At 40.0% G+C, this 22,023-nt stretch overlaps 1 protein-coding gene across 3 annotated transcripts in view; it reads right to left on the bottom strand.

Moving 5' to 3' along the window:
- Positions 1-22,023, bottom strand: part of NSMCE2 (NSE2 (MMS21) homolog, SMC5-SMC6 complex SUMO ligase) — a 131,615-nt gene that overhangs the window by 68,812 nt on the left and 40,780 nt on the right. For all 3 annotated transcript variants that reach the window (XM_026110081.2, XM_064507861.1, XM_064507862.1), the window contains exon 4: positions 3,235-3,388. In XM_026110081.2, the coding sequence (XP_025965866.2) occupies positions 3,235-3,388 (154 nt within the window). The remainder of the gene's footprint in view (positions 1-3,234; positions 3,389-22,023) is intronic.

The following is a 22,023-nucleotide window of genomic DNA, read 5'->3' as shown; positions in this document are numbered from 1 at the left end:
TGTGAGAATGTAACATTTCCTTGTTTGGCTATTCTAGATACAAATGCCAAACCTGTATAAAAGATATGTAAGGATTAATGGTCACTCAATATCACAGAGAAATCATTCTATCATCTACCCCATCTGCTTCTTTGAGATGGGAAAGGCTGGGATAAAGGAAAAAACAAGAAAGCACATCTGAGAAAACCTGACTGGAGTTTTATGTTTTGATATGTTCTTTGAGTTAGCAATAAAAGCAAATCCCAGGAAAGAGCTAAAAATTGGAGTATAAAGTCTATGTGTATGCACTGCTTAAAACAGGCCAGGAGTTTTGCACTAAGTTGTGCCAAAAACTAGCAACACTAATAGTCGAAAAGAAAATATAAAACAAGTAGCTGCTGACAGTTATTAATATACATGTCACAAAAAGTAGTTTCAAGATGTGTCCCAGAATTTGCAGACACATTACAATACGCTGTATTACGAGAGCTGTTTTACTGAAATCACGATTATGAAGCCATAATCTCGTACGGGAAAAGCTAAAGAATACACATACAACTTGACTTAAGCACAACTGCTGAATACTTAACTGAGTGACCTTTACAAAAGGGAACAAAATGTACACATGGTGGATTATGAGGTAAATCATCAGTTTATCGAAACTAGTGGATGTCTTCTACAGTTTTCATGAACGTTCAGCTGGCATTACAACTCCAAGCTTCCTCCCGCTGAGCCCCATATTCACTCCTTCTTTACAGTAACTTGGCTTACGCAGTATGTTAGATAATACTGACAATGCTCAATTACACATCTCAGTATATTCATCTGCTATGTAGAGCCCAACAATAAGAAGAGGCTACTTTCAGGATCAGGGCTTTACTGAACTAGATGCAAGTACATGTGTAGGTTTAGCCTGTCTTGAAGATGTTAAAATCAGAGACCCTGATCCTACAAAAATGTGGGCATCTATAATTTTTAAGTTTGTGAATAATTTTTTTATATTCAAAATTGTGCTTACAATTTTGGGGCTTTTTTAAAGGCTAGTCATGAGTGGGGAAAACAGACAAAAGGGAGAGGGAAGTTGAGGGTAACAGCAAGGAGATCACATTACTGCATAGAACAGAGACTGGTTGCAGGTCACTATATCATATGGAAGCAGATTTATGTAAGCGAGTATAAACAGACTCCACCGACCTTCAGTCAGCCATTATTACTGAAGAAGCCTTCCTGGTAAAGCAGCATTTTGAAGAGGGAACTGAAGTAGGAAAGCGACCTTACAGGGGATCAGTGGATTAGTTAGCCAGAAAAGACAGCACTGATACATATTCGAAGCAGTAAAGTGGTGCTTGCTTTAGGAAATTTTACTTTGAATTTTCCATCTCTTGGCTATCTGTGGACCTGAGGTGGCATTTAGTTTACCATTTCAAAAGACAGGGGGCTGAAACAAATTGTTTACTTGAACACAAGATCATTAAATTGCATCCAAGCTTGTTTGTTAAAGTTCAACTAACAATTTTCCATTCAATCTTTTGAATTGCATTAAACGCTGCAATAGGGGCAAATGTGATAGATTTCCCGCATCAAAGACCTTATGAATTCTGCTAATCCTAAACTGACCTGGCTGATCAACAGTCCACGTACTGGGCGCAGCATTCGATCAGACATCATCATGCATATCCTGTTGGCCACAGTCTGACCTCTATGCACAACCAAAACAAAAGTCCAAATGGCCAATAAGACAAACCTTGATTTCAGACAGGAGTAGTAGAAAGACGTCGTCTTCTTTTTTTTTTTTTTTTTTTTTTTAAAGAATAGCTCTTATGGAGCTTAATTAATTTGGGGGATTTTCAACAGTTCTACCAGTTAGAGCTCAGTCACATAGCCTGAGCTGAACATATTGCTAGGGCATACACCCCTTCCTCAGGCAATTACGGGGTGGAAAGTAAATCCAAAGTCAGTTATCAAGATTTTATCTTCTCACTTACAAACACCTGGAAATTAGGAATTACAACATAATGGTGGGGCGGTAATAATTTTATGGTTATGTAGGGAGTGAAAATTACACTGTTTTGTGGTCTGCAACTTGGTGTGTTCATTCTTACAGTAATGCCAAGAGATCTATTAAACTCAGAGATCCGTGCTAATACTCAAATCTCAAATCTTAAAAACCATAAAGATGGGAAACAAATGTATTAAGCCCTGAAGCCCTAGTCCTAGCAAGTCTTGAGATATCAGATCTAAAATTCACCTTGCCAAGCATGTGCTCACACTTCATAAATCTCTCTAGGGAAGCAATCCAAAGTCCAGTGAAGTCAGAGGGAAAAATCTTTCCGCTAGTTTCAGCGAGTTTTGGATTGGGCTCCAAAAAAACAAAACTCAAGGAGAGCTACAAGACAGCATCCAGAATTTCAGTTTCCAATGGTATAAATCATTAATCTATGACTCCTGAAGTTCCTGAGATACCAGTTTATGTTGAAATCAAAATGTAGGGTGGGAGGGAATAGGTACAGGGGTCAAGGGACAGCAAGCAAAATAATATGATTTCAAAACATAATCATGATTGGGGAAGAACAGCACAAATAGTGTTAGCGCCCATAAACTTTCCCAGCAACAGTAACAGAGTGATTTTTTTAATAGCTGCTATGTGTGCAGGGCAATAAAAATATACTATTTTGCTGTGTTGCATAAGTACTAGAACTGCTAACTCTCCAACTTCTTTGGTAATTCAAGCACAAATAACTTAAAATTTTAACACCTAGTGAATCAACATGAATTAAGGAAAACAGATTTTAATATGTTGCAGTGTTATATGGTGCACGCACAGAAGCTGTAAACCTGAGAACATACACAGTAAGCATTTTCCAGCAATATAGTTCTATGATTAAAGCAAAGGTCTTCTTAGAGTTGCAGCACATCCTAAGTTGTGAAACAGGAGCAATTTGTTTAAGTGACAAATGAAAACAGCTTACCTAATCCTTTTAGAAGATCCTATCAATTAAGAAAAAAAGTCACTGCAAATGAAAAAGCCCACCTTACCAAAAAAAGATGTAAAGCAAGATTTTAACAATATTTGTATTCAGACAAGGCAAGAGCTGTGGGAACCTATAAAAAACCACGAAAGTAACTGCACTTAAGTTTGGAAAGAGGAACACTCACCTCTGTTCGAGCCGTAAGTGGCAGTTCTGTATTTTAGCACATTTAGTAGACATGTTACCATTTAGCATTCAAAAAAATCATTTTTTAAGTAAGACTTACATTGTTTTCTCATTTCTTTAAGTTGATCCTTAAAATATATGTATTTTTCATTCCTTTGCAAATCTGAGTCACTGTTCTTGCTCTGCAATGCAGTAAATTTTTCTTTTACTAAATATTGCAAATCTGGTATATTTTCTGGTTTATCCCGTTTCATCTGTAAGGAACAAAAATGAAATATTTTTACTCATTATGACACATGCTGTAAAACAAAGCAAAAGGTGTCAACAAAATACTCAGGAGCATAAACTCAGTTTCTTTGACTCCAGTTAGATCTTATGCTCTGAAACCATAACCTCTAGGTAATTATTTATTCCAGCAAAAGTAACTATTAAAATCTAGAGATTAATTTCACAGTGTCATTTCACCTAGTTGCTGTATATGTGGCATTCTTTACACTAACAACAGCGAAAATTGTATCTTTGCAGTCAAATTAACTTCTCTGAGTGGTAAAGGTCAAAATGTTGACAACAAACAGTGTAACACTGAACATGAATGAAACCAAAGAATATGACTCTGTCCCAAAGAGTAGGGATGACTGGAAAACAAAAATAATGTTTTGTAAGAGTTTTCAAAAAACGCTGCTCTCTCATCATTTTTCAGTCAGCTTTTCAGAGGTTTATAGTCTATCTGCATGACTGGGAAGACGACACTGGCAAACGCAGTACAGACAGCTAATATGAAAGGAAACCACTTCAATTTATTTGCGCTATGTGAACTACAAGCAATATGTTTTACAGGCAGGCAAAGACAGTTTCTTTAAAAGGACTTTCTTATACTAATTGTATCTGGGATGACTGAAGAATAAATGACTGGAAATAATAGGGAAGTCACCACATTGGCAATATTAACTTATTCCAAGAATGTGAAAAGTATTTGGGGAAGCCAAAAAACAATAATTAGATTTTTCCTTCTGTTTCTCAAAGCAACGTTAAATTCTACCTGTACCTTTGACAGGCTTCCGTAAGAACTAGCTGTTACAGGTATTTGGCTGGGGACTATGTTATGCAACAACAGCCAGGAACAGCACAAACTCTGGAAGAAGCTGGCATCCGTCAAATCCTTAATGCTAAGCGTTCTCTGAACCAGAGAAAGGTTATTTCTAATCCAGCCTATCCCAAACATACGGCAAAACATGCAAGTCTGAAAAAAAGGAGGAAAGCACCATTTCTGCTGAGCCACTCCTTTCCTACCACACATACTAAATCCTGCCACTCACCAGACCACCATGTTATTATTCATCGAGAAAGACAGCAAAAGGGAGCCGGCTACCAAAAAAGGGTCCATTCCATCAAATCAATTATGGGTTCCAGAGGTCACAAAGAACCTGGAAATCCTACGGAATATTTCTTATTGAAGAAGCTAAAGAAAAAGCAAATCTTTGCATAAAAATGGACTTTGGGAATATATAAAATGCTACACAACCAAGAAAGCTTTACTGTCTTTTTAATCAGAGCAAAGCAATCCATTGAACTATTATTTCTTTCAAGAGTAAAGCCAATTTGGCACATTTACTTTAAGTAGGTGCAAGTTGTAGCAAGAAGAAAAATAAGAGAAAACCACGTACAGCCAGGTGATAGCAAGTAGTTTTCAAAGGCACCTGGAGACAAAAGATCAGCTACCAAAACATCCAAAAATGAATGCGATAAAGGGAGTGCCCAGGAACAGCTAGCTACCAAAGGAGCACAGTGACTACGAGGCACAGCAAGAGGTTTACAGGAAGCGGTGAAGACCAACAGCAGATCATCACGGACGCTCAGTTCGCTGCATAAAGCCAAGCAGCAACTTGCAGTCCTCACGTTATGAAACTTGACAAAGGGAGCAAAGCAAAACAGACATCCTATGCCTGGGGCAACGGGGCCAATCATACGCACTCAAATGATTTGTCTGTCAGCTCAGCATCACTGCAAACTGCTCCAAAAGACGGCCTGTTGCAGTAACAACACTGTTCTACGCTCAGCCGTGGAAAAATCTTGGCCATCAGCTGCGTGCAAGCACAGGAAAACAGTTACTAAATCAAAATACATTTCAAATCCAACACATGAGAACATAATGATCTGGACATGAGGTAGCGCACACATACTCCTTTCTGCAACAACTCCCTCGGATTGTTTTCACAGACCTTCTCTCCCTAACATAAAGAGAACGTCCAAATGCAAAACTGCACTCCCAAGTACCGCCCAGATAACAACTAATCACTAAGACTTGTCCTCATTAAGAATGAGAGTGCTCTGGCTAGATACCATACACAAGATCCAGTCATGGACAGTACAAGAAACAAGTGCCCCTGCAGTGGCTGATACTTGCACAAAAAGTAAAAGAAATGATCTGACATTTGCTACAGACACCTCTTTACCCCAAAGGTAACAACAAACACCTTTTCCTCTCCACAGGGACTAAGGTGCTGCACATCAATACAGTTACACTGGGCTCTTTTGTTTCTTGACTCATGGAAGGTTTGAGTACAGAAATCCACCAACTTCGTGTCCTCAGGAACACCCTCGGGGTGGCAGGGGAAGGAAAGGGCCATAGCCAGCCTCAGTTCAAATGTGTCCCCTCAGCTCCAGCTTCCAGAAGTCGAGGGCCTTACACACGTAAGCAGAACAAGAGCAGGAACTGTAACCTACCAAAAAGGGCTGCCATTTGAGAGGCTGCGTTACATGCATAGGAACAAGCGTTGTCCCTGGCGCGATGGGGCTACCAAAACCTGCGTGGGTAGAACGCCCCAGCCATCTGTACTAACCGCAGGGGAGCCATTACTCAGCAGCCGCACTTGGCTGCATAGATTCTCATCACGCAGCTTGCTGCCACAGAGCTAACAAAGTAAGGGCTGAGCTGCTGTTTTCTAAAGGCAACATGAACAATTCCACTAGTTTTCAAGAAAAACAGAATATCATTCACACCAGCTTTTTTCCCAATGGTAATACATTAAGTTTTGCTGTGGCTGAAGATATTACAGCAATGCAGCATACATGACATCAGCTCAGATAACCATATAATACAGAAACCTAAACAGTCAAACAGCAGAGGTCCTCAAAGACTGTTTTTGCCCGTAGTTTAACTTATTTCACATGCTTATAAGATTAAATTCAGTTTCTGTTCACCTCCGGAGAGAGGATGATTGCTTTCATTAAAATGATTAGTAGAGACATCATCCCTAACCACGCTCCATACCGTGCCGTCACGTAGGTCCTTACCAAAATGCTAGGTAGACCTTCTAGAAGGTCAACATGTCATAGGTGAATAATAAGGCATGTCCACCCACTACAATAACAAGTATATATGTTTACTGTGCACAAGCAATTTCTCTCTGGTGCTGCATACGCTATTCCATGAACAGGGTTGAGAGTGGTCTAACCTAACAACATCTATGACAGCAAATGAAAGAAAACTTGCCATCAGTCCTAGTTCCTCATGGTGGGACAGAATTGCAAGATCTTGTACACTGCATCAGCACAACACCCGTACAGGTCCATCACGGTTTTCTTTAATTCTCACCACCCATTCCTACTCTACAGATTCAAGATGGATGTAGTGATGATGCGATCGGTATAACAAAATGAATGGGGACAATACGAACATCAGATATGGCAGGGGGACAGGGCAAAATTACCAATATTCAGGGCAACAAGCTGGGGGTCATACTTCTTTTTGGTCTCAGCAGCATGTCAAGAATGAATGCTCATAAACAAACTTGAAGCCATTGGCACATTGAATTTGTCAGTAAAAATTACTTCACATGGGAACCATGAAAGACATATTAAGCAAACGACTGCACGTTTGGTAACACTGTCAGCCAAAACCAGCATGCTAAGCAACACCTTGCAGCCATTAGTCAATCCATTGAGAGTTACATTGATTTTGAAATGGGGTGGAGGCATACACACCCTCCAAAGCATCCTGGAAATGACATATACCTATGAACTGGGAGTGTTCAGGACATGGTGAAAAGAAGTATCAGTCACAACTGCTTGTTTACAGCAAACAGAAAAAGCAAAAGCATCTACCCCTGATGGTCCCATAAAAGTAAACAATCACAGGGGTATTTACCATAGGAACTCAGCAATAATAGGAAGAACAGACATGTTATATATGATTATTAATTTATATACCATACATGACCTTCCAACAGCGCTGACAGGAAAACACATTTAGAAACACAAAAAAAATTGTTTAGAAAAACGTAGCTGTGGTTCACTTACCCAATGATATATTTGTTCATGGCAATACACCACACTGATCACAGCAGAGATGTGCAAAGAGGCTACTGTGTTTGATGGGCAATGCTTATGAAATGACCACCTTCAAGGCAGGTCTTTGACTTCTACCAGTATCTATCTATACCAGTGAACCCTCCTTCTGTAGATTCTTTCACTGGTATTGTATTACATGCATAAACAGCTAGACTGGGCCTCCAAAAATGGCACTTTTTGCAGCGTGAGCTTGCACAAGCCAGAGACATCTGCAAACTCTAGGTATTCTAAGGAGCAGTCTAGGGAGCTTTTATTTCTTTGATTAGTATAACCAAAAGGGAAATCAGTTATTCTGTTACAGATCAAGCCCAGAACCAGTTAGGTCAAAAGTACCATTGACTGGAATTGGGCCAGCTTGTTGTATTCGCCTACGTATAGTAAGGAATCAGTGTCTAAAAAGGCACTCATTAGCGTAATTCTGCATGCAGCATTTCAAAGTTTAGTAATTTGCCCTTCCCAGTACTACATCTCAAAGCACTTTACAAACACTAAAGAATTTAGCCTCAAACTTTAATTGTGACATATGCACAGTCAACTGTACTTTACAAGTAGGGAGCCTTGTGGCATGAAGAGATGAATAGCTTGGCCTAAGGTTGCACAAGGATACTGTGGCAGAAGCAAGAATAAATAAATCCTAGTCCTGTTCTTTGAGCACACAGCCATCCTTTTACCTTCTCCTTTAGTTGAGGGAAAGTTCAAATTAATATCTGCATTTGGTTCACTCTCTACAACGAGGCCTAAAACAGCTTGCAGCTGCTTGGCAAACTTTGTGATAGAAAAGCGGCATTCTGCCTACCACAAAAATGCTCCAATGGACTTTGCATTGCAGTGGTTCAGCATGTGACACCCCATGGTTATTTTCTAGCCTTTTCTTTCTTCTCTAGTACAGAAGTCCTTCAGCTGCATGTTTTTAATCCAGCCACAGTTTCTAGGTACCCTTTTCCAGGGACGTTGTTTATGTCCCTTGGGTTTCTGGTGTTTGCCATCACCACTCATTAGACTTCACCGAAATTTCTGGCCACACCTGAACCATGCTGAGGTCTCCTGTCCGGTGATGCTATCTGCAAAAGAACTATCTTTCCAAAGAATTCAGTATTCTCTCCTTAATCTTTCAAGCCACACACTATTTGTTCCCTACAATTTAATGTCTATAAAATATGGACTTTTAGAGTTTAATTCATGGATATTATTGACACCTGTTATATGAAAGGCAAAGAAACAATCCTGTTTGCTAATGACCTTTTTAATGAAGGAGTCAGCTGACAAGGCAGAATTTCTTCATTTCCCAAATTCTTTGCTGTTTCATTTATGAAAGGGAGGGTGATTACTCAGTGCTAAGAAGCTCAGAGGCATGTAGTTACCTAGATATTTATATCCTTTTGTGACAATCTGAAAAAGGATATGCTGACAGTCTCCTGCTAACTCTGAACTCATAATAATTTAAACTGTATTTACACTACAGCCATCTGCCTGCGCACAGCTTTATGGAACACTAATAGTAGCTGTGTATTTCTGAACTCCTCTATCAGATAAAAATGACTATTTTTTCTTTATTTACTTCTGCTATACAATAAAATCAACCAAAAATGCATGGCACATTTTTTCTTATTTAATGACTCCTATGTCCTTTTATGTCATCATTACCTCGCTAAATAATATTGATTTATTATTACAAATACACAGCCTTTCAAAACACATTTATTTTACCTCAGGGTAAGTCAAAGTTTGCTGTGATTATTTATTATAACCAATTTTTTTCACTGAGAGGGAAAATAACATGGGAGCTAAGTAAATTTGTGGGTTGAGTCACCCATACACTTTGTGAATCATGTGAGAACCAACTCTAAGTGAGTCACCACTGTAACTGAATCAGGCAGCAAAATTTCAGCTTAACCTAAACAGTCATTTATTATTCTTCAGTGGCTGCATGCAAACCCTTAGCGAATATCAGATCATTTGTTGAGGCACAAATAAAACACAGCTCTTGGAAACATCTGCAAGGGCAGTCAGAAAGGATATCATCATTCAGCAGCAGGATCTGCACTAGTTTGAACACAGCTCTGCTGCAGTCAGGATTGCCTAAGGGCCCACATCTGATTCAGGAGATTCAACACCTCTATACATCATGGCTGCAGGGCTGGGACTCCGGTTGAGCAACACCTTCCCAGACGATTGTGAAATGCCAAGAGAGGCATGTTTATGAGAGCTGACCCATACTTATGACACATACTGCCTATCAAACTGGGCCAGCACAACAGAAAATGACTGTCAGCACATTGCAGATATCCCCAAACTCTGCCAGAGTAACAGTCTGAAGGTGAGGCAGGTTGCAAGGGTTGAAAAGCAGTACAGCAATACGGTGGTTGCAGCTCAGGTGTCACAATGAAAAGGTTAGTACCTTCCACAGTTTCTTTTTCCTACTTCAAATGTAGCTGGAGATATTTAACTTTTATATAGAAAGTAAGCACAGCGGGCCATATGCTGCTCCTCTGTATATTGGGGTATATCCAAAGTAACTCCTCACAAGTCACTGCACGTTAGAGTCATTCTACAATAAGGCTAAAAATAGATTTGGACCCATTCTGGTTGCTTTTTTCCTCCTGTTCAAAAAAGGAACCACATATACATAGTGGGATTAAAGTAAACAAGCACCAGGTGAAGAAACAAAATTGCCTGGGTGCAAATACAAAGCTTACCACCTGAACAGCATTTCTTGGGGTTCTCATCTGTTAGAAGTTTCACCTCAGATAAAACGCTTTACTCTGCACATATTTTGACAGCAAAAATGATCTTTGTACTTCCCCCAGTTACCCGCAATGGTGCAGTCAAGACTGTGAACATTTTTTTGTTTCCCTCCAAGACCCTTTGGGCGCTGCTTTGCAAAAGACAAAAGGGTAAAAAAGAGTAATGAAGGAGGATCACATTTAAATACCAGTATTGAAACTACCTGCTACCAGTGGGGCGAAACTAGCTCGTGAAGACAGCAATAAATGTGAGCATTATAGGTGAGGTTTTCCCAAGATACCAAAGTGAAGAAAGTTAATGGAAATTCAGCACCTTAATCCCTTCAGCATTTCTGAAAGCCCAACTGCCTGTGGTTTGAAGTGAGGTTTGGACTGAATAATGATTTCAACCAAACAGAAGTCTGTCTTGATCCTGTTTCTCTGTAGTTTTTTCAATAGATTAAGTATGTTGATGACAAAGCAAAAAATTCTACAGCATTCAGGAAATACTTATGAAAACATTTAAAAATTATGGTTCAAAAAACAGTGGTGGAGCAAGTACATAAATTTACTAATCCTGTTTCTCCTCTACATTCTTTAAAGTTTTGCCACAAACATAATTCATGTGCAAGTTAATTTTGGTGGAGATACATAGCATGTTGTTCTAGGTAATTTTGCCTCAGTGCAGATTAAGGCCAATAACAGCAAAAATAACTATTCGTATAAAAATGTTGCTTTGTTTTAACAGTATATTAGAAACTGTAAGGCAGATGGTGCATCTCTTTTAGCATGGTTGATTCAGCAAATGCATCAGGCTGTTCAACCAGTTTACCAAGCTGCTGATTAATTCATATATTTAGAAAACACATTAACATGGATATGAGAGCATTTTTTGTCTTTAATGTCCCACTCAAACCGATGAGAGGTTAGACATTGATTTCAGTGGGAGCAGAAGCAGGCCCTAAGGTGATTTCGGATTAACAACCTGTTTATTCTTGTGTGGCTTTGCTTGCTTCACTGAGATGACTAAAACTCATGTTTTCCACAGTGTGGAAATAAAGAGCTAAATCCTAAAACAAGTACAAGTTTGTGTTATCTTCATCAGCTCCTACAAAACACAGTTGATTTACACCAGCTGTGAAGCTGATCCCTGTTTAAACACAGAGTGAGACTTATCCTTTGGAGAACTGCATACAGCATGTATTGTTAAAATCAGCTGATTTTCCAGAGGGATGTCTTCCACATTCCTTGGGTATACCTTAAGTGGAAGTCAAGCAGACCTTTTCAATTTTTACTCCTTTTGATTTTTTTTGTGCATCTGATGGAATTTTTGTTCCCCAAAAGTGCTACAGCACTGAAAACATTTCTTCTCCGTACTCTCCAAAACAGTGATGTGAGTCATGTTGTCATTTCTCATGAAGACCAAATGTAACCTCTCGACTTTTGGGAAACTGCAATAGGATTTCTGTGTACAGACATTAGTTAAACAACATATACCCTGATGTCCCTTAGAGCCTAGACTCACTGAATTAATATACATATACTAGTATATAGAAGGATCAGGATGGCAATACTGCTACAGGGATCAGCTCTGCCTTTAACACCAAACACCAAATTCAGCGATGGTTGCACTAGCCAGGAAAAAAAATCATGTAAAGAGTGCAAACACAGAATGCCTCCCCGCAAATTTCCTCATAGGCGGGGAGCACCTAGCTTGCTTACACCCACAGTGGGTATAAAAGTCCTCAGCTGACAACCCCAGTCTTTGCCCTAGAGCAGAATTTCCTTTTACTTTGCACTTCACTGTGAATGCCTGAGAGACGAGTGTCTCCCTTGAGCCCTTCCACATGTCACATTCTTTAGTCATTATTAATAATGTTTTCTTATTCGGTTTCCTACTGGGACAGCCCTCAGCAGAGTTACTAGCCACTAAATCCCAGGTCTTACTTCCATTCTTATCCTTTTTGATCTACCAGTTCTGGCTGACATCTTGCATCTCTTCGCTCACCTTGGCAAACACTATGTGCCTTTCCTAGGACATGCACAATTTCTATCAGGTTGCATAGGACACTCCGGAATATATCCTTTTTGCTTTATAGGTGTCCCAAGGCATCTCAGGCAACTATTTATAGGCTCCCTGCAGGCAGTATATCAACTCACAGACAATATTTTCAACTGGAATTGCTCTCCTCCTCTCTTTGATTATAAATCCCATCTTTGTCATTCATGCAGTTTTAACAAAGCCTCAGAAACAGACCTGTATGAGAAAATCAGTATTAAAAAGGCCTTTGCTTTTACCATGCTAAATTAAGCTGCTTATATGTTCCTCTATTTCTATTTTTGTGAAATAAGACAGTATGTGCTGTGTACCCTACATGTCTCTCCACTGACTCTCCAAAACCCTTGGAGCCTATCCACACCTCGCTACCTGTGAAAGTATCAAGAAGTTGGTTCTTGCCAGGAAGCAGCTGATGAGGTCAGTCGCTGCCACTCTACCTGTTTGATTTTCAAAACAAGTGCCTTTGCACTTTCTCTCTCCTTGTCTTCCTCTTGTGGGAAAGCACCTCATAAACATTTGGGAATATATCTTTAAATCCTTCTTCAAAATGCCTGTTTTAAAAAATCTTCCTTTATTACGATGCCCCAAAAGCCCTCCAAAACTGTCAGACTGCTATTGTGCTGTGACAACTCTCTGTCCTGAAGGACGGAGTCCAAGGTCCTGTTTCGGGAGCACCCTTTTTATAGGGAGCCCCGTAGAATTGGGTCCTAAGAAGTTCTATGAAAACTGATCAGCTTTTTCATTATAGGCCATTACATTAATTTCCACATCTTGGCTCAAAACCAACTTGTTGATATACCTTTGTATTCTCTACAGTAAAAGGAACTTTAAAGTTTGTGAACACTGTAATAAGCTGTAATTAAACAAAATACCAGTGATAGTAATACCTAACTGTAAAGCAGGCAGCGCATGCATTCTGTTAGCTGACTGTAGAATAGAAAGAACATATGCAGAGTTTTTAAAAAATCTGAAGACATATATTTTGTAACTCTGTCTTGCAAGTTATATGCGATGCCTTTTCTAAGTCTAAAGCTAAAGTATCAATCCAGTTTTAAAATTATGGATAAATAAAAATGAAATCTTATTCCAACTCACCAGCCAGTACAGACTCCTCCATTACGCAGAATGATTTTTACATGTTGTTAAAAGTAATTAGAATTCAACTCTCAGTTCAGTTAAACTGTTTTTAAATAGTTCATAGTTAAAATAATTATTTGTGTGAGACTGGTCTGTGACAGCAGTATTAACTTCGTTACATCTGCAGAATGTTAACAGCAGGTTGAGGAAAAACAGGAGAAAAATGAGAGCCCTCATTTGCAGTTATATAAGGCAGAAGGAGATGGTTCTACATGAGAGGGTGTCTGCATGGCAGTGGGAATAAAAGGAGTGTGAAACAGAAGAATCACTAAATTCCTAACACACACTGCTAACATACTTTTTGTAAAAGCAAAATAAATTAGAAGGCTTAGCCTCAAATTTAAATGCACTTTTCTTAATATTGTCTCAGCTGACAAGTAAAAGGCTACGGAGTAGAAACTTTATTTGTCCTAACAAGAACTTATGCACACAGGGAGTTGAACTGATATGAGTTTGGCCATAATATTGCAAAAACTGAGTACTTTTTTGACCATCAACATTCCTGTTATGCTGGCTGACAATCCAAGAAAGTTGATGCCCACAACTAGAAACTATGTCACTTACCCATATGATTTAAAAGCACAAAAAAGAACTCATTTTCTTCCAAACATCTCACTCTATGCGTGCAAGTTTTTCCTCTCTGATCGTTTCAAACTCAATGTGCATATTTTTTCTTGTTCCTCAGTTTCTGCAATGCTGTCAAATTTGTCTCCCCAAATTCTTCCAGGCTGCTGGCATACACTCTACGCCAGCCAACTCACCTAATCACATCTCTTTTGTCACTCCAACTTTTCCCAACGTCTTTCCTAAATTTACAGTCCTAGATCTTGTATTTAGTACTACTGTTTGAACTCATCCTTCCTGTCTGTCTCTTATTACTTTGCTTTCCCTCTTCTGTGCTCCCTTTGAACACATCATCATTCATCACAAATTCTCAGTACTGCACTCTTCCTCTTATAACTTGATTAAACTCGCTTTTCCTTCATTTCTCTGACTCATCCACTGTATATCACATGCTAAACTTATTTCTCTCTTATTACTAGATCTAATCATGGGATGCCTCCATTCTTCCTTTTATATATTACATTGTCACCAAACACTAGTTCCTGAGTCACTGGCAAAGGAGCGGGGAGCAGATGGAGCGAGTGACTACCTCCCCTTCACACAGGGGTCAGCATTCCTTGTTTCACGAGCTTCTCTTCCCCACCAACCCCACCAGCACCTCCTCTCGTCCAAGAGGCCTTAGTTTTGACAGCAGACATAGCCCATCTCTACAAAAGCATCAATATCTGCCCTTATTTTTCAAGTTCATGAAAGACTCACGGGATGAATAATAACAAATCTCATCTTATATAAAATGCTGAATGCAAAAGATCCCAAGAACAGGACATACAACTCGCTGCCTGAGGGAGTTACAGATAACAATCAGTAAACTCATGATCATTGCCTGGTCTATCATTTCATTGCTTTCAGGGCAGAGACAATGAGACATGCCCTACTGCAAAGCTGGGGAGCAAAACCAGAAAAAAAAAAAAAAAAAGGAAGAAGAAGAATGCCCAACTCCCTAGCAGAAGAAAAGCTCTTTTGCAGAGTCACTAACCCAAAATGGAATAATTAAAACTCCCACTTCAGAAGCTACTGCTTTGAAGTGGAAGTGCTGATCTCTGTTTGCACATTAGCAATGCGTGTGTCGATTTCCACGCTCAGTCTGGGTAAGAGATTGCAGATGACGGTGACGAGGCTCTGAATTAGGACAAATCAAATGGTTGCGGACTCATAAAATCCTGCTGAAATAATTAGCAGTCTCTCAAGATGATGTAATTAGTATATTAGCATAGTTTCTGCTTTAGAAGTAAATACATTTTACTAATGTGCATGTCTGCTATTTAATGTCAACTCTGCAAAAAGTCCTTTGAACCCGTTTTGTCTGTCAGCCCCTTTACAAGCTACTACCTTATGACAGATGACTAGATTCACAAAAAGACTAAGCTGTAACAAAGATGCAAATTGCAGCATTTAAGCTTTAGAGACCCTGCTAGCTAATGCAGTCAATCCCCTAAATTAGACCATCAGCCTTGTTATAAAATGGAATGAGAAAGCCAATTATCAAAAAAAAAAAAAAAAAAAAAAAAAGGAATCACAAGAGCCAACTATCTAAGCAAAGAGTTGCTGAAGATACTCAGTAGGACACAGAGTCCTATTCCTCTAATGGGGATGGGTGCCTCCACCACACACTCTTTCCTCGAGTCAGATGCTTAAGCCAGGCAAATCCTTCCTCTTCAACAACGATGAGAGAGAGGCAAACATACTATCAGATTTAATATCTCAGTGGTTAAAACAGTCATCTCTAAGTTGAGTGACCTGTTTTCAAATCTCTACTCATCCCATATTAGCTGTCCTAGCCCATAGGCTATTGGATATTCTGGGGTAAGACATCTTGATCTCTCCTGTTTGAAGTTGTTCCACTTTGTATAACTAATTAAAAGTTAACTGGAGCAAGTACTCGAACCTGACTCTCCCACATCCCAAGTTATTACCCAACTATGCAGCTTAAGATTCATTCATTTTCTTTCTGCATGGTTCTTAAATCATGCAAGCACTTTCAAAAATCCTATTATCTATTTTACATACGAATATTCACAAAGCAGAAAGTCACATTCACTTCGGAATCACCACTACAAATACCTCCCATTCTTCTTGTATATAGTACCAGTTCAGTTGCCTAATAGTGAAAGCTAGTTTTCTTTTTCAAATCCTTTGTCACGGTATAATCCATTTTTGCAAGTACAAAACACACACTTCCTGTGGTTATTGTTTTTGATTTCTTACTTGGAAAATGCAACAAAAAGCCTCAAACTATATTCATAGATAGAAGAATAAAGGAATATTGGTCTTTCATAATGATTGATGATTATTCTTTGGATCCTAAAAATATGGTATGGGCTTCAGAAAGCACATGATGCGATGAACAGCTCCCTGCCCTAAAGAGCTCGCAATGTAAATGATGGACCTGGCACACAAGCAAAGATGCAACATAAACCACACATCAGGAAAAACAGAGATTACAAATCCAGGATAATGAGGCACAAGTGAAAGCTTGTGAGGCATTTCAAAATAAGGACAGCTTGGTATAACAGGCATTTGTTCAAGGACTGTAAGGGCATTGTGGGCCGATAAGAGAAAGATAACAGACTAGGGAATAGATTCAAGAAGTAGTACACATGACAAAATAATTCAAGGAAGACTGTTTGGCTGATCTACACATGCAATAAATGTAAACAGTTATCCTGGTATAAAATTTGCAGATCCTTTTATTTCATTCAGTTTACCCCTCCTATAAGAGAGTTTAACAAAATAAAATAAACGAAACACAAAAAAAAAAAAGCAAAAAACCACTCATCCCACAGCATGAATGCAGGGTACACTGGTGTAACTGTTTTTGGTCTACTGCTATGACTGGTAAAACCTTCCACATAGACAAAGCCCTAGTTTCAAAACGTGAATTAACTGCAGTCTGAGAAGAGATGAGGGAAAATTTTACTAGTGCTGAGTCCAACAACAGTATTCCTGAAATGTTAAATGTAACAGTGTTATAAGGCAAGCAGGGAAGATCTGATTCCAAAACCCAAAATTTAGGCTGTCCAAAAGCACACTAGTTCATTTGTGATTTCCTGACATATTTTTGCAATACAGCATTCTGTTAATCTTCACCATGCAGGAGATCCTCCCCATAGTAGAGGTTTGTGGTGACATAATACAGGCACAAACAAATCTCCAGAACAAAAGGTTAAAGTCTTTTACAATATCTAATTTCTGTAGAGATTTAAACATTTAAATATGTCATTACAAAACAAAATGACTCAGTATAGATGTAATTTAGATGTACCAAAATGCATTAGTCATTCAATAAAACCAGCACTGAGGATTTACTAAAAATACTTTACAGAAGAAAAGTAACAACACATATTTACTTTACTGAATGGTTGCAGTGGAAAGCACATTAAACCAGATCCCACATAATTCACCTTAATCTGTATACCCCTAAGCTAGGACTGTTATTCCCAGTCCTAAAACAGCACAGCTAACTCATATCTGATTTCCAATCCTTGTTTCAGATACCAGTGTAAGCGGAAGCAATGTGTGATGCTACCAGCGACCAAAAGGCAAATGAACCAGCTCAGGGAACCATTTATCTGTCAGCATGAAAGGGTCCCTGCCAGGTGGGAAATCTCACTAGGGGCAGAGTTAACTTACATCAGCTTCATACTTATCTGGTACTTCAGGGAGCACCAGCAAGCAGGAGCCTTGCAATCAGGACACGAAAACAGGAGAAAGGCAGTTAAAATGGCAGTCATTGCAGGGAGCGTAAAGGAATCCCATAGATGCTGCTCCTGAACGATGATAACACAACACAGAACACCAGTGCAACCATTTCTGGTACCTTGGCAACCTCCACCTCCATGGTAGTGCTGAGAGTAGACTTTGCCATCTGGGGCTCGGACCGCTCAGAACGTCTGATGCTCCTCCCTGTGGCTAAGAGCCACGGCTTCAATCGGGGAGGTGCATTCTGGTCAACTCACTGCTGTGCTAGGTGAAGAGCCAAGAGAGGTGAGCAGGCTTCACTGCATCACGGGTGGTGCAGAAGAAGTAATAGGATTTTTGAAAAGATTTCTCAGAGGTAAGAGCTTAAGCCCCATCAGAGTGAGAAGGAATGTAAGATCGAAGCAATGGAGGAGCACAAAGAGGATACAAACTTGCAGAACAGCAGAAGCTGGAAGCCTCTGACTTGAGGTAACAGGAATAAAGCTCTGTTTCTTCCTTCAGCTGTGTACATAGCAGATTCAGGAACAGAAGAGGATAACAAGCTCTTTTGAGAAAAAATTCTCAAGTCTCTGGATTAGTACTGCTAACAGTGTTAGTGGCTGGTGATGCTCTCTTGTGTGAGACAGAAGAATCCATCCCTATTATCCAGGTAGATCTGCTGTTTGCCCAGATCCTGGATCTCCGATGTTGCAGAGAGATTGCCAAGAGTCATCCAACCTTCTAAATTCTATCCCTTGCTGCTAATCCGTGTGGGACATGAGTAACACAACCAGCGGAAAACTTGTGCAGATCAGAGAAGACTACAGAGTTCTGAGCAAGTATGATGGGGACAGGAACCCAAGTAGTGCTCTCCTCAATCCTGGTGTAGCTGGTGTCACCAGCAAGGCTTTCGTTTCTTTGATTAATGATGCCTCATTTGATGAAGGACTGCTAAGAAGATAGGGAATCCACTTGACAAAGGGAAGAATACCTTTGGGAACCAATTTGCTAACCTAGTCACGATGGCTTTAAACCAGGTTCACAAAGAAATGGGTACTTCGGCCCAAGTGGTAAGGAAAGGGTGCATATAGACGAGAAGGCACGTGTGAGAAAAGGCTACATAGGGGAGTTACACATTTCCACTTAGAAGGGAGGGCATTCAAAGGCATACCTCAAAGTGACTGGATACTAATGCATGGAGCTTGGGTAACAAACAAGAAGAACTGGAAGTCCATGCACAGTCAGAGGGTTATGAAGTGATCAGGATCACAAAGATTAAATGGTACAGCATGCACAACTGGAACACTTTCATGGATGTGTAGGGAGAACAAGCATGGAAGAGAAAGAGGAGTTGAACTTCCTTACAAGGTATCTCCTTGACTATGCAGAGTTCTAGTGTGAAACTATGGACAGGTCTTTCATGAACCTTCTGGTCAAAAGCAGAGGAAAAATCAACATTGGTCATGCTGCAGTAGGGGCCTGTTACAGACCACCTGACCAAAGAGCTGAAGTAGACAAGGCTGTCTACAAACAACTAGTAAAACCAACCCAATTACTGGCCTTGGTCCTCACTGGGGATTTCAACCATATGGGCAGCAGGACATTGTGCAAGCAATGCAGGATGTTTCTAGATGGCACTGGAAAACTTCTTAATGCAAATACCAGAAAAACCAGTCGGGTAATACTCTACTTGACCTCTGCTCACAATCAGGGAAGAAGAGGTGGCCAACGTGGTCACAGATAGGAGCTTGGGAGTGGTGAATGCTGATTGCGTTTAGGATCCAGACGAAGCCTAGGAAGATAAGCAGAAGAATTACCACTCAGGATTTTAGGTGAGTGGACTTCAGGTTATTCAGGGAATTGCTCCGCAGAATCCTCTGGGAGGCTGTCACACGCGGTGCCAATGATAGCTGTTCAGTTTCCAAAGAAAACTGAAATAATCCTGTTGTACAGGAAGGCTGGAAATTTCAGCAGAAGGCTGACTTGAATAAGCAAGCAGCTTCTTAATGAACTGAAATGCAAAAAGACAGCATATAGGAAAGAACAGGCAAAGGAGTACAAAAGCATTGCTTTGGTACTTAGGGACAAAATCAGGACAACCAAAGTGCATTTAGAGTTAGAACAAGTGAGGGATATAAAGAGCAACAAGAAGGAGTTTGGTTAGGTCAGAGAAAACAGCTGTTGCTGAGTGGGGGAGACAACCCAGTGATGGTAGAGATGGAAAAGGCTGAAGTACTCAACACATTTTTCCCTCAGTCTTCACAGGCAGACTGTTCCCAGATCTCCAGGTGTTCCAGGATGCTTTGAGAAGCAACAGATTAGGGATAACAAGTTAGGGGGTAGTTAAGAGTTGCTGGATGTATTCACTCAAATCAATGTGTTCAGATGGGGTTCATCTGAGGGGGCTGAAAGAGTCTGCTGATGTGACTCCAAGATTGCAGTCTATCATCTACAAAAAAAACATGGCCATCAGGGGAGGTCTCTGACAACTGGAAAAAAGTTAATGTTCTGCCCATCTTTTTTTAAAAAAAGGCAGGAAAAAGGATTTAGGGAACTACAGACCAGCTAGCCTCACCTCAGCCCCTGTAAAGTATGTACCACATCCTTTTGGAATCTACTTCCAAACACGCAAAGAACAAAAAGGCAATTAGCAACAACCAGCATGGATTTACCAAGGTCAGATCATGCTTGATCAACCAGATTGCCTTATGTGATGAAATGACCTGCTATGCAGACATGGAGAGAGTAGTGGATGTAATCAAACGGACTGCTAAGGAGATTGAAAACTGGCAGGACAGCTGGGCTCAGAGGGCAATACTCATAGCAAACACTAGTTTGACATCCACTTGGTAGTCAGTAACAAGCCGGGTGCCCTAGTGTGAACAGTAGGGCTACAAATATTCAGTATCCTCACCAACAACCTGGACAATGAAACCCAACGCACTCCCAGCAGTTTTCCAGACTAGGGGCATTTTTCACAGACTAAGCGATAGAGGTTTAATTAAGATGTACCTTGAGAAGCTTCAGGATTAGACCAACAGAAATGTTACAAAGCTTAACAAGGAGAATAGTTCTGCACCTATTCTGAGAGCAGAAAAGCCCCATGCATCTGTGCATGCTGGCAACTGACTGGCTTTGCAGCAGCTCTGCTGAAAAGGACATGGAGGTTATGGTGGATGCTTAGGCGTGTGTGAGCCAACCTTCTCATCGCAAGTAAGGCAAATTGGATACTGGGCTACATTAGGAGCAGTGTGGCCAGCTGGACAGGGGAGGTTACCATCCCCCTCTACGAAGGCCCGTGATGGAATACTCCATCCAGTTTCGAGCTCCCCAGTTCAAGAGGAACATGGAGAAACTGGATCTCTCCAGTTTTTGAAGAACAAAGGACTGACGAAGGACTACTAAAATGGGGAGGAGCCTCAGGCACACAACCTGTGAGAGAGGTTGCAGGAGCTGGGATTTCATAAAGAGGAGGCTAAGGGAGGCAAAAACTACTTGAAGGAGAGTTACGAAAGTGATGGAGCCAAACTTTTCTCAGCAGATGGAAACATATGTGGAAGACCATGTATTTTTCCTGACAGTGCTATCAATTTAGTGTTTTCTCTTTTTTAAAAAAATGCATGCTTTGTTGTCTTTTATTCATCATCCCCTGTAATAAGCAGCCTGTACTCAGAACTAAGTTGATCATATACATGATCCCTCTTGGACCAGCTTTCTAGTTTATAACACTGATGATGGGGATATAAAATACATTTTTATGTTCATTGATCCAGGAATTCCAGGGACTGTTGTTAAAACTTTCAGATTTTGATCTATTAAAATCAGTGGGAAACCTACACTGCATGGTACCTAAATGTCCAAGAAAACATTTACCACCTGGTGTGATTAATACCAGAGCAGGTGCTTCATCTTAAATTTCATCAAATTTACAAGAAGGGGATCTCAGAAGACACCCATCCAGAGCTTCCTCTCTTCAGTGTTACAAGCAAGATCTGTTATTTAGAACATGTTTTATAGCTTCTCTTCTTTTTCTTGGGCATTACAGGAGAAAATCGGCAACAAGACAAGGATCTAGCTCAAGATTGCTCTCTTCTCTTGTCCAAGTGGGTGTAACTTTGTCAACTTCAAGAAGGATTTTATCTGCTGGTACCTAATTATTCAATGGTTTGTGTGGTTTTATGTGATGCAGATTTTAAGTTAGCTTTGAGATTAAGAATTTTTCAATTAGGTAACAATGCCCAGAGCAGGAGACGTTCATTTACTTCTTTTTTAAATCATCAAACAAGAAGATAGAGATAAATTCTTAGATACCTTGAAC

This window comes from Dromaius novaehollandiae, chromosome 2 (genome assembly GCF_036370855.1).
Source record: "Dromaius novaehollandiae isolate bDroNov1 chromosome 2, bDroNov1.hap1, whole genome shotgun sequence".
Classification (NCBI taxonomy): Eukaryota; Metazoa; Chordata; class Aves; order Casuariiformes; family Dromaiidae; genus Dromaius; species Dromaius novaehollandiae.
Note: the sequence above shows the minus strand (reverse complement) of the source record. Positions and strands in the feature narration are given on the sequence as shown.